Source organism: Corvus cornix, chromosome 2, assembly GCF_000738735.6.
Source record: "Corvus cornix cornix isolate S_Up_H32 chromosome 2, ASM73873v5, whole genome shotgun sequence".
In the NCBI taxonomy this organism is placed as follows: domain Eukaryota; kingdom Metazoa; phylum Chordata; class Aves; order Passeriformes; family Corvidae; genus Corvus; species Corvus cornix.
In genome coordinates this window covers 61,035,665-61,050,291 of record NC_046333.1, presented here as the reverse complement: position 1 = coordinate 61,050,291, position 14,627 = coordinate 61,035,665, and the positions used below count along the sequence as shown (strand labels likewise).

Here is a 14,627-nt window from a genome sequence, read left to right as displayed (position 1 = left end):
TGTTTTGGTTTTTATTTTTAATTCTGGGTCTTCCCTTTTCTCTGTTCCTGCAGGCATAAAGCTGGACTGTTTGGAAGAAGCAAGACTGGCTTTCCTCACAGCTGTGATGCTGCACCGCTTTCGACAGAGCCTGCTTTTCCCCCCATTTACCTGGGCGGCTGCTGCTCTTTCTGCTGCTGCTGGGGCTGCTGCAGTCTTGCTGCCTGCGCTTCACCCTGGCTTGGCTGACTCGAAACTCTCTCATCTGCACATTGCTAAGGAAGAGGAGTGATGGAGCCGCGAATTTTTTTTATTGGTTTTGGAAGCCAAGGGTTGCAATATGTGGTGATTTTGGGGTTTTCTTTGGCGGGGGGGGGGGGGGGAGGGAGGAGAAAGGAAGGGTGTTAATCTAGGATAGGGTGGGTGAAAGCTTAAAGAAATAATATGTAAAGTAATCCAGTGCTCGACAAGGGCATCAGCAACAAGAATCCAGCCTCTGCTGCTCCAGAGGATTAACATGGGGAGTCACAGTGCTGCTGTCGGGTTTCACCTCAGTGTTGTGCTGGAGATGGATAAATAAGGTATTGGTTGCATCTGCCTGTTAAGGCAAAGCCAAGGGAGAAGGAGAGAGCGAGCGAATGCAAATGCAAAGGAAGAAGAAACGCTACGTGCCGTTTGTCTGATTCTGTGGATTCTCGTTGCAGAGAGGATGGCTTGATTAACAAAGCAATGTATGGATGGGGGGACTGTAAATTGTAGCTTGAGCACTCCTGGAGCTGTCAGGGAGTGAACTGATGAGTTAGGTGGCTGCAGGAATATCCCCAGGGAAAACAGCAGCCTCGCACTCTGTGTGTATATCTGTGTATGTACGTGCTTTTGTGTGTGTGTGTGAACATGTATAGAAATGAAAAAAAGACATTTCTGACCAATTTACAGAGGACGTTTGTCAGATTGTTGGGTCAGACTTGATTGCAGCTTGTATTTTCAGCTCTAGCTCTACACCCATTTCCTGACTGAGGTGGCACTTTGTGAAAACAGATGGTAGGCAGTATTCTTTTAAGAAATGTGAAAGCAGATCCTTTCTGCTTAACACCTTGAAGCACTGAATCTTCTGCACTGTGCTGAGAGAAACCGTGGGGTTTCGTTTTCTCCATCTTAAAATCTCTATAAACACAGCTGTATTCAGTATGGTGAAAAATTCTATACTGTAAATAGAAATGTGATCAATCTAATCAAAATAAATGCATCCCAGATGACTTCTAGACCAGCTGGCTACCACAGTCATCAGATGACTAAATCCTCTACTGAGCATTTATATTCAGCGTTATACTTGCATCTTTTTCTTTTTCCCTTTTTTTTTTTTAGATTTTCAAATCAGCCTCTAATTGCAAAGGATTCTTCATATACTGAGAAAAGGCAATGCTTGCATTTGGCAATTGATTTCTGTGAAATGTACCTGGGTGTATTTTATATTGCGGAACCTGCTTGGGGTGGTTTTAGAGCAGGTATTGTCACAGTACAGGCGTATTTCATTTGTTAGGTAGCTCAGCTTGGCCATATCTGAACAATGCAGAAATAGGGGAAAAAAGCACTGCACTCAGCTAGCAGGGCTTGGCATGGATTCTAGCAGCTGCCTACTGGGAAAGAAGGGGTTTTTTCCTTTTGTTTTTTCCCTTTTATACAATGCCATAGACCATAATGTCATCCTAAAATGTGTATGAGGGGATTTCCCAATAGTCACAGTGAGCTACCCTGCAAGACGCCTGTCTGGTCCTTCCACTATTTGTTCCCCAGCCTACAAAGGCAGCCCTGTATGTTGAATTGTATTTAGCCAGCTGTTGGATAACATTCTTGTGCTGGGGGCTAAGGAGTCTTATTAGTCCCAAACTGTAGTTTTCTGTTTGCTTAAAGAAAAACAACTTTGGCAATACAGCAGGTTCTGCAAAGGAGTTTATGCCACTCGTATACCTTTCTAAATCTGTTGTATGCTTCTAACTCAGGCAGTTTAAAGCAAGCAAGGAGGGAGGAGGAGAGACTCTGAACTCACAGCTTCAAAGCTGCGGAGACGAGCAAAATGTCAGCAGCTTGTAATTAGGAGCCCACGGTTACGTCAGTGACTGTATCTCTCCAATAATAGCTATGTGATGTGTGCCACAAAGCAAAGGAAGACTCTCATAACCTGGTTAACAAGCCTGGCTCAAACAAGAAAGTGCAAAATGGATTAATGAATCTGCTGTGTTCCTAACTCAGATGTGGATGGATTACATGCCCAGGGTTTGCTGAATTCTGCAGCAGTGAAGATTGAATTATGGCACGCATTCACCAAAAGTGCAAATCCTTCAGGGAAAAGCGCAGATGAATAGTCTATCCTTGAAAATGTCTTTCCTAGCTCTGTCCTGTACAGGCAGCTGCATGACATGGAGGCATGCTCTGAAGGAAGAGATCAGCGAGCTGCACAAAGGTGTTTAAAAGGAAGGGTGCAATTAAACACAAAGCAAGCCTGCTGAAATTCTGCTCTGGCATTACAGATTTGATACTGAAATACCACCCCAGAGAAGACTGGCTAGGCTCTGGTGTGGTTTATATTAAGCCTTCTCTGGTTAAGAGCAAGGGGGGAGGGACAGGGCTTCCTGCAGCATCTTGCAGCCATGCAGAAGTCCCCAGGGCTGTGGGAAGCAGGAGGGATGGACGTGCTCTTAAAGACACATGCCCAGATCCCGCCAAGGGGCTTTCTGACCTCTGCAATTATTTTTAGGTCTGTGAAGGCAACTCGACGGAGTTTAAGCAGTGAGATTGCAGGGGGTGTTTAATCTGCTGCGACTGGCCTTTCTCTGTGTCACGGCTGGGAGATGTTTATAGGACTTTTATCAGTACCCCTCCACCACATCCAGTGTGCATGTCTGTCACTGTTCCCAAAGACCAGTTACTGGAGGTCTGGTGTGGTTCCCTGCTCCCAGCAGAAGTCACTTGCAGTTCGGCTCTGTTGTAGTCGCTCTTTAATTTACCAGGATAGGTAGATTGTATTATGCAAACAGTGGGGGTGGGTGGTTTTTGGTTTGGTTTTGGTTTGGGGCTTTTTTTTTTTTAGACTGTGAACACAAATTTGTAGGAGGAGGTGACTCTGTATATTAAACCAATAGCTCTTTGAATTGTGTGTAGTATAATTTAAATATACTTACTTTAATTAATAGAAGGTTACAAAAGCTGGCATTGTCTGGGGCTGTTTAATTTACATCTTAGGTTTAGTCAATGAGCATAACCTGCCTGATTAGAACATGTATTCTGCACAGCCAACAGGGTGGAAGGCATTATTTTGTTTGTGTTAGTTCAAACAGCTGGTCATTAATGCAGGCCCCATCTCCAGAGTGAAGTGCTAGTGGACATGAATGGCTGCCTGATTAATGCTGCCCCTCGACGGGTCCTTCATCCAGCAGCGATGCTCGCAGCAGAATAATGCAGCGGGATTTGATTGCGCTCTAACAGGGTAGTATGTCATTGTGTCACCAAGCGATCGAGGTTATTATGGGGTAGGGCAGACAGACGGGACAGTGGGGTTACTAGACCGTGGCATTTTTAGAAATGCAGGGCTGACCTACTTAGAGTTATTCTTGCTGGCTGGCAGCTGCCTGGTGCAGGGCTCCCCCGGATAGGCTGCGGCTGTTGCTAGGGGGAATTAGCATGAATTTTTCCACATACAGACTCAGTGATTGAATGATAAAAGCTGACTGGAATTAAAGAGATTCGGTTCAGTATTATGCAGATTTATCTCCCTCATTTTTTTTTCTCTCTGTCAAATGCATAAAAAGGAGCAGAAAACAGTTTGTTTCCATTTATTTTTGACCTATTTTTTTTTTTCCAGGGGAGGGCAGAAGTGTTGTGAATTTTTGGTCATAATTTAATATTTAGGTCATTGAAATGATATGATAGTGGGCATGCATCTTTAATGTATGGAAGATTAAAATGCTGCCTCTCTGGAAGGGAATCAAATGAATATATTTTGTGTTCTGGTCAGGCTGCTGCCTCTTTCTATTTGAAGCCATGTCAGATTCCTTCGTCTGGAAAGGGGAAACCTATACCAGGATTTATTTTATTTATTGCATAACATTACTCTTAGATATTTTTAGCTAGCTGTACTTCAAAAAATTAGTCCTGTTTATGCTAGTGGATGAAATTAATCCCCAGGCTATGCCTCATGTATGTGGAGACAGATGCCCAGGGTAGCTGCAGTGTTGTGTGTCATGTTCATCTGAAAAGGCATTTACATACTGCAGGCTTATCAGCACTGCATACCTAGCACAGTGCTGATGCCTGACGTGTAATCAGATCAATTAGAGAACTCTTCTGGATTTTGGAGTATTTTCCAGGCTCTGGTTTGAAGTTGGATTCTCTAGATGGCCTTCTTTTATTTATCTACATCTGCCTCAAACAGTGTTACCTTTTCAGAGAACTCTGTGCTCCCTTAGGAAGCAAATAAAAACAATACTCAGTGAAGAATCCTTTGATGTAATTATGAATATTTCCTTTGTTATTATCACTAATTATAGAAGATCTTTGTTTAAACAGCTATTTCCCTCTGTGTGATCTTTTACCATGCAAAGAAGTTCTAATTCAGTGCTTATAATTTTAAGTTAAATTTTCATGGCAACGCCTCATGACATCACACTCAAAGAAGTGGGAATTTTCAAAATATGAGACAGTAGGGGATGGGAGAGAAGGACCCAGATGTCTTTGGAACTGCAAAATAAAAAATGTGACTTGGTGCTGAAAAGTAGTGAACTCATTTTTTTCTGAAACAGTTTAATTTGAAATATTTGGATGAATGAGATACCTTTTAGAGGGGTGCAAACAGCTTGCACATCTCAGGTACCTTTTAGAGGAGTGTGAGCTGCCTGTGCATCTCTCTGGACAGCCAGCTGCTTCCCTGGAGCCAGAGCTGTTCTGCCTTGGCCCCTGGAATTTATTGGGAAGGTATAAATAAAAAGAAACTGGAAATGGAGACATGAATTTGAATGCGTTTTGCAGCTGAGGCAAACCAATCAGTTCCTACAGAGTTGAATTTCCTGTGTCTTTTTCCTGGCATTGATTCATTACTGAAACTTGCACCACTTCCTTCTCTGCTCCTTCCTGACAGTCTCATGGAGTGACAGATTTTTAGAGAAGTGAAAGTGAAGAGGGGCACTTCTTGATGCCCAGTAATTACATTTGCCTTGTCTGTCCTTGGAGGTTACTCCAGAAAGTTTTTGTCCCACTTCCCTCAGCAATATTCTCTTGATCAAGATCTGATGTCCTGCTCCACTTTCCTGCAGGATGCTAGGCAACAAGACAGCCTTTGTCTACAATTGTCTCTTGAGGTTCTTGCCCTTGTTGGTTGTAGCCAGTTGTAGTTTCATCCAGTTCACCTGGGCTGACTTGGGCTTCAGCAAATCAAAATAAGCGTGCAGTACTATATTAATGCAGAACTCCATTTTCTAGAAAAAAAAAAATCTGAGTGTTATCTTATCTTGATATATTTGTGCTAAAAAAGAGGGAGTTCAAAGAAAAGCAACAAACAAGATAAAGCATATACTCTGTGGAAAACAGTTGTGTCCTTGCTGTTTATCTGGGATTTCAATACAGTGACTGTTTATAACAAACATCAAATCAGATAGTTCAACAAACCATCAAGTGACATATTAACTATAAAAAATGTAGTGCACCAGAAATTGTATTCAACATAAAGTTACCCTGCTGAAAGTCTCTTCAATGAAAATTATTCCACACAAATGAATGTGAATGATGTGATCATAATACTTTGCGTAATTGTGAGCAGCAGAAATATGGAGTTAATGAAACAAACCCAAAATCTGAGCTCTGTATGTGTGTATAATGCATAAGAAACAGAACGCCAGAGGAGTTTGAAATATATGTCTGTGTTGAAAATATTGTCAATTGTGCACATTCTTTTGAAAAAACCATGTTAATCACTTTCTGATGATCTCCTCTGAGGTTTCTATTCTTGCTACAACTTACACCTCCTACCTTGAAGTTTCTTACCTACAAAAGAATGTGTTGTATTGTTCAACATTCTTGTACCATGACCTCTCCTGTGAGCTATGAAAGATCTATTGTGCTGAGTTTCATGCTCTAGGGTAGCTAAGTGAATGCTGATTTACTGGGAGCACATGCAGGCAATATTTTTTTTTTTTTCCCATCAAAATACCCAGAATCATGCCTCCATTTTCAGCTGTGAGGTGCCTGTACTGCTTGGTGTATTCCTGACTTCAAAGTCTTGGACAGTCATGGATGTGCTGAGCATTTTGTGATTTTATGGCAACTTTCTGTTTTTCTGAAAATGATCAGAGGATACAGGATATAGAGCAACCCATCTAGGTTCCCTTGCCACAAAGAGTGAGTTGACTCCCAGCCTTCACCTCCTGCAGGGCCATACAGATCAGTTCTTCTGTAGCAGATGTGTTTCAGTTCCAATTTCAAACCAAAAGTACAAGGAATTGTCTCATATTTCTTAAAAGACTGGCAGTTAGCACATTCCTTTTATTGCAATGCAGTAGGGAATACAAATGTTTAACAAATTAAAATAATCCTTACAATATTTTTTTTCTGTGATCCATTAACACGGAAGGAAATTCTGTTACAAATGCTCCTGTAACAGACAGGAGCAGCATTACTGTGGGTCCACATTCCTGCTTTTCCTGCATCCATGCACGTGTGTGCCTGTGCACTCAGAGTTGCTGCATACATGTAGTGTGTAGGTGTGTACACAAGACACAAGCACAACTTACACAAACACAGCACTGAAGCATATAGCATGTAATCACAGTTGTCTCAGTGTAGCACCAAAACCTGGGCCTTTAGATATACGATGCTGCTTTTTCTATGATGAAAAGTGGCTTGACATGAAATGTGGGCAGTTCTGGTGTGTAGCACCAGCCATTGTGTTAATGCTGTCATCCCATTCAACACTAGCAACGACAAAAAAAAATCATGATAATGTGTGATAGAAGGGTAACAAAAGGGATAGAGTGGTAAAAAATGGGGTGTACCTAGATAACTGTGTTTCATAACCACTCGTGCCTTTTGTAGCCAGGTAAAATGAAATGTGTGATGTGCTGTTTAAGGCAGAGAGAGATACTTTATATTATAGCTAATTCTTCCCTCCTGCTCTTAGGCCACACCTACTTCAAAAGTGAATCCAGACTCAGATCTTGACAGAGATCGTGACCCTGTTGAAACCAATGGCTGTTTTATCCTGGAATTCAGTTGGGCCAGGCTTTCATCTCTGGTATTTTCCCCTGAACATGTCTTTTTTTCTATAGTGTTCTTCCAAAGTGTGGTGTTTCTATTCCTACCTTTTTTTCCCCCCCTCTGTTCCTCTGAAAATGCTTACTTTTTTTTTGTTGAGCAATATACTATAAATTTGCTCTTGAGTAGGAGAAAATGTGGGGAAATATCACTTCACTGCTGAGCTAGTAAGGTTGGATTGCAGTGAGTCTCTATAATTATGTTTTTCTGAATACTTCTTCTGCTTTCATCATAAAATGTCTTTAGTTTTTAATGAAAGAGAACAGGCAGTGAACAAAACAAATATACCAAGGAGAACTCGGTCTCTTAACAGGCTGCAGAAACTTGGGTAATGAGATGGCTGGTGTCTTGACCTACAAAGCTAGGGCTCTTAGAAATGTCGAGGGAGGCAGAACGCAACAATTTCAAACAAGAAACACTTTCTAGCTCTCTAGCCACTTGTGCTGTTATCATCATTAAGATTAACAGTGAATTCATTTATCTTTTTTTTTTCTTGACACTTTGGTGTTGCATAAACAGTCACACCAATATTCAAAGGAGTTATTCATTTGGAGGTAGGTATACCACAGTTACGTCTGGGTTTGCCATGTTTTTCTTTTTTACATACAGACACAGATTACTGTGGCTCTTTTGAGGTCCAAGTGGTTTTGATATTTCAAAGCTGGAGACATTTGAAATAATGGCAGTTAGAGGGCATTGGAGATAGATTTTGTGCAGTATTTTATCAGCAGAAAACATGAGGAATGGAGGAGGTGGTACATGGTGCTGCAGATTTGGTTTGGTTATGACTGAAACAAATGACTGGTGAATCTTGATGTAAATGTCCTGCTCATGACCTCTACAGATGGCAGTGTATTACAGATCTCAGCAGCAATTACTGCGTTAACACACGTATACACTGGTTTAGCTGAACTAAATTGGCTGGTGTGTCATCTCCAGCAGCTCTTCATATTACTTCTTTAAAACCTACAATTGTTTACAACCCTGCAGATGAGATCACAAGTTCCAGTTTTTCTTTCTTCTCCTTGCAATGGTGGGTAAGATTGTGCACCTTTGTGAGTTTTATGAATGCAATCTGTTTATAAAGAAGCAGAAGTTCCAGCACACTTCAGTGCCATATTTGCTGTGTTACAGCCAGTGGATCTTCTTTCCATCAAGTGTTTTATGTTAACAGCCAGGGAATCACACACTTGCCTTCAAATTCGACTTTGGTTCCTTGGCATGGTACTCACCAAGATTTTTGTGATTGTGAAGAGATACTGGCAAATGTTAAAAATAACCTCCTCTGGTGCCTATATTTGTGTTATCTGTTCACAGTTGGTATGAGTTTAGCTGAACATGAGACATGATTAAGCACTGCCCTCTGAAATGTTTTCTTTCCCTTGTTTTATGAGAGTAATCCCATTTCTTTTAGAAGCAAGTGAATGGCAGGCCAAGGAGCCCAAATGAGCAGATGGTATTTGATTTCACAAACCAGGTATTCATGTTATGATGCATTTCTAAGAAGCAGGACAGGGCGCTAATGCTGTGCAGATCAACTCGGTCGTGCGTTTTCAAACAGTAGATCATCTGAAATCAGAGCTATAAGGCCAAGTGAAATGCTGGTCCTGATGGAGCAGTTGGAGAGCTGGGTGTACTGGGGCACTCCCAGTTCAAAGGGAGTCTCCAAAGTTTCAAGTACTGCCACATTTGGTTCCTTTCTTTGTTCAGCCCAACTGATGCTGGTTTTGGCTACATGGCAATTGTAAAGAGAGGAAATGCCCTTTATTTAAATCAGCTCTCCCCCATAAACCTTGGCTTCTTGTTTACCTTAGGTGATCCTGGGTGTCTAGGATGGACTATAATAGGAGTTTGAAGCATGCAAAAAAATTCAGAAGGCACCCAGGATTTTGGAACAGCAGTGCTGTGTAGTTGAAGATTTCTGGATGAATTGGAGATTTCTGTTGTAGAGAACGTTAGAACTGCAAGGCAGTCAGAAGTTTTGGCTGTATTCCTGTTCTGCATAATGATGGGGACCAATAAATTCAGTTACAGCTCTGAAATTTTCTTACTCCATGGGTCTACAACCAGGAAAAAACACCCCTCTGTTCATCCACTACGTTCAGTTCTGCTCAGGCTGCTCAGAGTTTGCATCTTAGGTTGTCAAACCTATTGCGTGGAAATATTTTTAAACATTTGGTTCATCTTGTCATTGAGCCATAAAGACTTAACATCTGTGCTGATTTTTATGAGGTCTGTGATTATTACTGGATTCTAGATGGTACCCATGCCCTCCTGATAGCCGCTAGTTTATAATTTAGTGTAAGCCTGCACATATGCATTTTCTTAGAAAGGATGAAATGGCTTTTTGTTACTCCTTAATCCTACGTCAAAGGGTAGAAAATGCAAGGTTTTTTTCTCTGTGAGCTGGATGGACATCAGAGACTCTTCTCTCTCTTTGGGTCTCACAATCCTGCTTTGAAATATCTTTTAAAGAGATGAAAAGGGTGTAGTTGCAGCTTTAAAACCATGAACTTTGCACATTATTGAAATAAATAGTTCCCCCTTTTATTTTGGGGTCCACATTGGGATAATACACAGAAGCAAAAAAAATATGGATGTCTTCTATTTTATTGTTTCCTTACATCCCACTCCCCCCCTCCTTAATTTATTTTTGGGGTCTGGAAAGAAAAGCATGCTGAAAAGCCCCAGTGTATTGATGTGTGAAATTGAAGGAGTTGCTCACTTTTATGATGGAGCCACTGTGCCCTTTGACAGGGTTAACATTAAAAGAAATATACTGGAAAACATGCACCTAAGTATGAAAAATTCCTTAAATTCAGGGTGTGTTCATACAAAGTGAAGTTTCTACAGTGTGGAAATCATTAAACCTGATCCAGAAAAAATGCGAGGTGCCCCAGCCATTGAGATGTGGATCTCTTTAATCCACACAAGCATTAGAAAAATCTGAAACATGTGAAAGTTCAAAAGCTGCAAAGCCATTACATGACTTCTTATTCATTTCTCAAATATTGTAACTTTCAATTGAACTGTGAAAAGACTTTTTCTTGTATTTTTTTTCTTTTCATGAGCAATAGATCAGTCACTCACTAATATGTTACTGCACATTGTGAATCTGGAAGTTTCACTTGGTTATGTCTACTTGGATATAATTTTTTGATTTATTTTAGAGCATTTTATGTAGCATTTCAATGGTTGGTAACTTGCAGCTTTTCAGCAGCTGCTTTTAGGGAGGGGGAAAAGGGCAAGACTGATTCAATTTTTAATTTTTTTTTTAAGATCCCAAAAAATTTCACAGGACATTTAGAGGTAACTTTAATGACTAGCTCTAACTTTGCATGATATGTATGCATGCTAATTAAAAACCAAACCAAACCAAAGTCTAACAAAACCGAAGGAACACAAAATACTTTTTTTCATCAGAACTTTGCATCTCTGAAGTACACCAGGAGGACCTTCAAATCTAGTGAAAACTTACTTCACAGAAAACAGTAAATTACTGTTTGCAAAAGGACAGACTTGGTTAGTAACAGAAATGCTTAGCCCAAGGATTTCCCACAACCAAGACCCTTCTAAAGTGCACATATGTCTAACTCCAAGGGCCAGAGTATTCATGCCTGGTCCCAGGCTGTCTCCCTGCTGCTGCAGTAGCCAAAACTCCTGCAGAGGCTTGGGCAGTCTGACAGATCTGGCTTTCCCTCTATGGGAGTATTAATTTGTTTTGCATCTGCTATTGTAACTTTAGGCTCATTTTTGATCCTTTTGTCCTTTCTGTGGTCACTTATACAGCCCTAAAGTTTTCAAATAGTTGTCTTTCACTGGAGTGTGAGTCGTGCTTTAGGCTGTTTGCTTAAATGCAGTACTTGTTGAGATAAAGCTGCTGGGAAAGGGAGGGCGTCCCATATGTCTAAATGGTTTTGTTCTAGGAGCTGCCAGGGATGTACTGTTGCACTACAGTGTCTGAAACAATAATAGATCTTCACATATAGGATATCAGGCTTTCTTTAAGGTAAAAAAGAATAGAAAGTGTCACACTGATTTGCCATTTAAAAATCAGCCACAAATTTTTGTCAGTGAAACTCTTGTGAGAAGACAGTGTAAGTACTAAAACCAGTTGGATTTTCAAGTGGCAGGCCACTGTAGAATCTGACAAAGAGATTTTTTGAGTCCTCTTACCACAAAAAATTTTAAAAAGACAGGGAGAGGCCTGCTTTCCACATAAAAATAGTTGTCAACCTGACTTTCATTGACTTGCCAAAAGATGTATCAGAGGGGCTGAGGTAATCCACTAATTTCTGAGGTGGTGAAGCAGAAAGGTGCAAATGGGCTAGAGATAGGGGCAACTTCAGGAGCAGAGGGAAAGGTCAGCTGAGAACTCTAGGATCTCTAGAGGAGACTACATTCTCAAGCAATATTCATCATTTAGAGTTATAAAACCTAAGAAAAACAAATGTCTCAAACCTGTGCCAAGACCCAAAGATTCTGAAGGTAAACTTTAGATAAGAATTAGCTGTATTCATTCTGTCCTTTGCTGCTGACGCCTCACAGCACAACAAAGGACTATTGATCAAAAAGGTCATGTAGAAGAGGGCAGGGTTTGAAGAAACAGAATTTAAAAAAAAATCCCAACTGAGACAAGTGCAAAAATAGTAACTCAGAGATGAATGGAGTTCTGTACATCAAGCGTGTCTCGTATGCATTCGTCTGCACAAATATAGTGAAAATCTATCATTTTCTTGGTTTGCACAGTGACATCCCCCTGTAGTTTCCAGAGCTTGAATTGGTGAGTAATTACATGTATCCCTCTAATTAAAGTGGGGAAAGTAGCAAAAGACATGGTGTTGCGCTTGGGTTTTCCACTCCGTGCTGTTGTACTCTACACATCTTGCACAGATACTTAAGGCTGCTCACACATAAAGCGGCAGCCAGTGGTGATTGACCTATTATTGAAGTATTTAGGATTCCCATGGTAGGTAGCAGCAGCAGCTGCTAAGGGATATTATATGAACAAGCTGCTGTTATCTTGATCTTCTTGACCAGAAAGGTTTTTTCTCTTCCTGGAGGTTACGTGGTTAAGGGGAATAATTCTTTGTAGCTGAGATCTGCAACTTGTCAGCCTCTCATATCCTGAAAAATATTAATAAAGGGCAATTTACTTATGTGATTGCTGTTGGAAAAAAGGCTTTAAAATACAAGAGATTCTAGTGTCATCTGCAGATGGCAATCTGCTAAGTGTGTTTGTGTTTTGCGGGGTGAGAGGAAAAAGAGCACTCCTGTGAGTGACAAGTGCCAATCTCATAATGTCATGTTATTGTGGATGAATAAAGAAAAAGGCCCATTATATTATATCTAACTAGAAAGCAACTTAACAAAGAAATACACTGTGCTGTTAGTAAGAGGAAGGATAGACTTGTGGTTAGGGCACAGGGGTTGCTGATCCAAATTTCTGGCTCTGCAAGAGACTTCCTTCATGGCCTTGGGCAACTCATGTATTGCCACACTTCAAACTGGGAGTAGCACCCAAACTGGAGAGAGATTTCCTAGAGAGATACCTTCCCATTTCAGTGCTCAAATGGGTACCCAAGTGGACAGATCTTCAAGATGCCGCAAAAAGATATTTTGAAAATGTGCAATAAAAGTAGGAACTATAGGGTTTGGACTTTTTTCTTCTTGTTTCTTTTCTATTTTCCCCTCCCCCCCATTTTTTTTTCTTCTTCTTTTTTTCCTGTGAAAGTCTGGCTCTGATGCTGGTTATTGAGCATTTGAGAATCTGATCCTTGACCTCCCTTGGGATTCTGACTCTTAGTCATTTTAGGGCCTGGTTTCCCAGCTGAAAATGGAGATAACAATGCCTTCTTTATCTTACTGTCTGCCAGTTTTGTCTCTTTAGGCACTGAAGCATGGGGGAGAGGGATTGTCTTCTATAATATACAGGTATTTCACCCAAATCTTTGAGGGGGATTGAAAGAAATGGGAACTTTAGGCATTAGTGTGATGAAAAGAAGCACACAAGTGGTGGTAGAAGCAGCCATTTTGATTTTTAATAAGTGGTGAGCTCAATTCAGTAGTGTTAAAGACTGTTAAAGAAAGAGAAGACAATTTGGGTCTGAGTCAGGATTCCTTCAAGACTTGGGAATGTTGAGATTGAAACTTGTGGGTTGAGCACATCTCTAACCAGAGTTAGATTAGAGTCTGTGTTGAAGTATGTTTTCAATTATATTCTGTTAGAAAAGTAATGCTGAAATTTATCTTAAGTTGTCACAGTGCTTCAAAGCATGGGCTTTTCCTCTCTCTAAGTCCTTGAACGGACGCAGGATGTGTTGCGGCAAAACTGTTTCCAATTAAGTTGATGCATTCTGTTCTTTAATGTTTCAGGACTTTAAGTTAAAGAAAAATCCTGTAGCCAGAGTTCAGAAGAATGATTAAGATAAAATTGCCTGGAAAGCAGTCATTTGCTTCAGTTTCTGTGGCTGTACCGTGTCAGGTCATCAGGGTGACACATAGCCATGAACTTCACTGACATCCTGCTGACTAACACTGACTGGGGATCCAGCTCTTCTCTGGGGCGGGTCACTGAATGTGAAAGAGGGGCTTGAAGCATCTGGGTTGAGGGAAATAAGTTATTCCAGCATATTTCTCTGTTGATTGTATCTGCTGTAAATTTCTGCTGCATTAAGTGTGACTTGTCTAGATGAACAAGTTTTTGGAGTTCCGAGGGTTTTCCCCTGACTAACTGAAGCATTGCTCTTCATTACCCATCATTTCGTGGAGTGCTATGCTGAAAACTTCTGTCATGCTGAAGATTAAAAAGGGATTGAGGGGGTGTAATGGGTTTTTCAGATAAATGTATGTACACACACAGCACATTAATTGTTCAGGTTCAGGTCTCCAACTCAAGACAAATACTTGCACGTGTACATTTGACACTCTTATTGTCAATTCTTGGAGCTGCCTCTGCAGGTATCCCTGAACAACCCGCTCTAGCAGTCTTCTGTGTGTTCTCTCTCATGCATGCTGCCTCCACTCCTGCAACCTGCTGGGCAAAGACTTCCCTGCTGAACCCTTGCAAGCCAGGTTATGCCAGAACTTCATTTGACTCACTGGTGTCCACTGCTTTGCAATGACTGGCCTGCTCAATTCTGTTGTCTGTCCAGGACAAATTTAGGTCCACTCAGAATACACACTCAAGCTGGCTTTGGCAAAGGTAAAATATATGTGGAAATGATGATGAAAAAAATCCCTGCATTTTCATGTAATAAAAGAAGAATGAAACTCTAGTGACGTATGAAAAGATTGTCAGTTTCTTACTCTGGTCATTATTCTGTTGCAGGAGTATGTGTGACAGGCAG

The 14,627-nt window shown here is 40.9% G+C and overlaps 1 protein-coding gene across 11 annotated transcripts in view; it reads left to right on the top strand.

Annotated features, from left to right (window-relative positions):
* The window catches only part of LOC109145069, a 301,323-nt gene that overhangs the window by 251,480 nt on the left and 35,216 nt on the right, over positions 1-14,627 (top strand). For 10 of the 11 annotated variants that reach the window (XR_005601585.1, XR_005601582.1, XR_005601579.1 and 7 more), the window contains one exon: positions 54-14,482. Coding sequence is in view for 1 of the 11 variants with exons in the window: in XM_039550021.1 (XP_039405955.1) it covers positions 54-271 (218 nt within the window). In the remaining 10 variants the exon portion in view is untranslated. Of the gene's footprint in view, positions 1-53; positions 14,483-14,627 lie in introns of those variants that run through there. The other variant, XM_039550021.1, reaches the window with a different exon arrangement.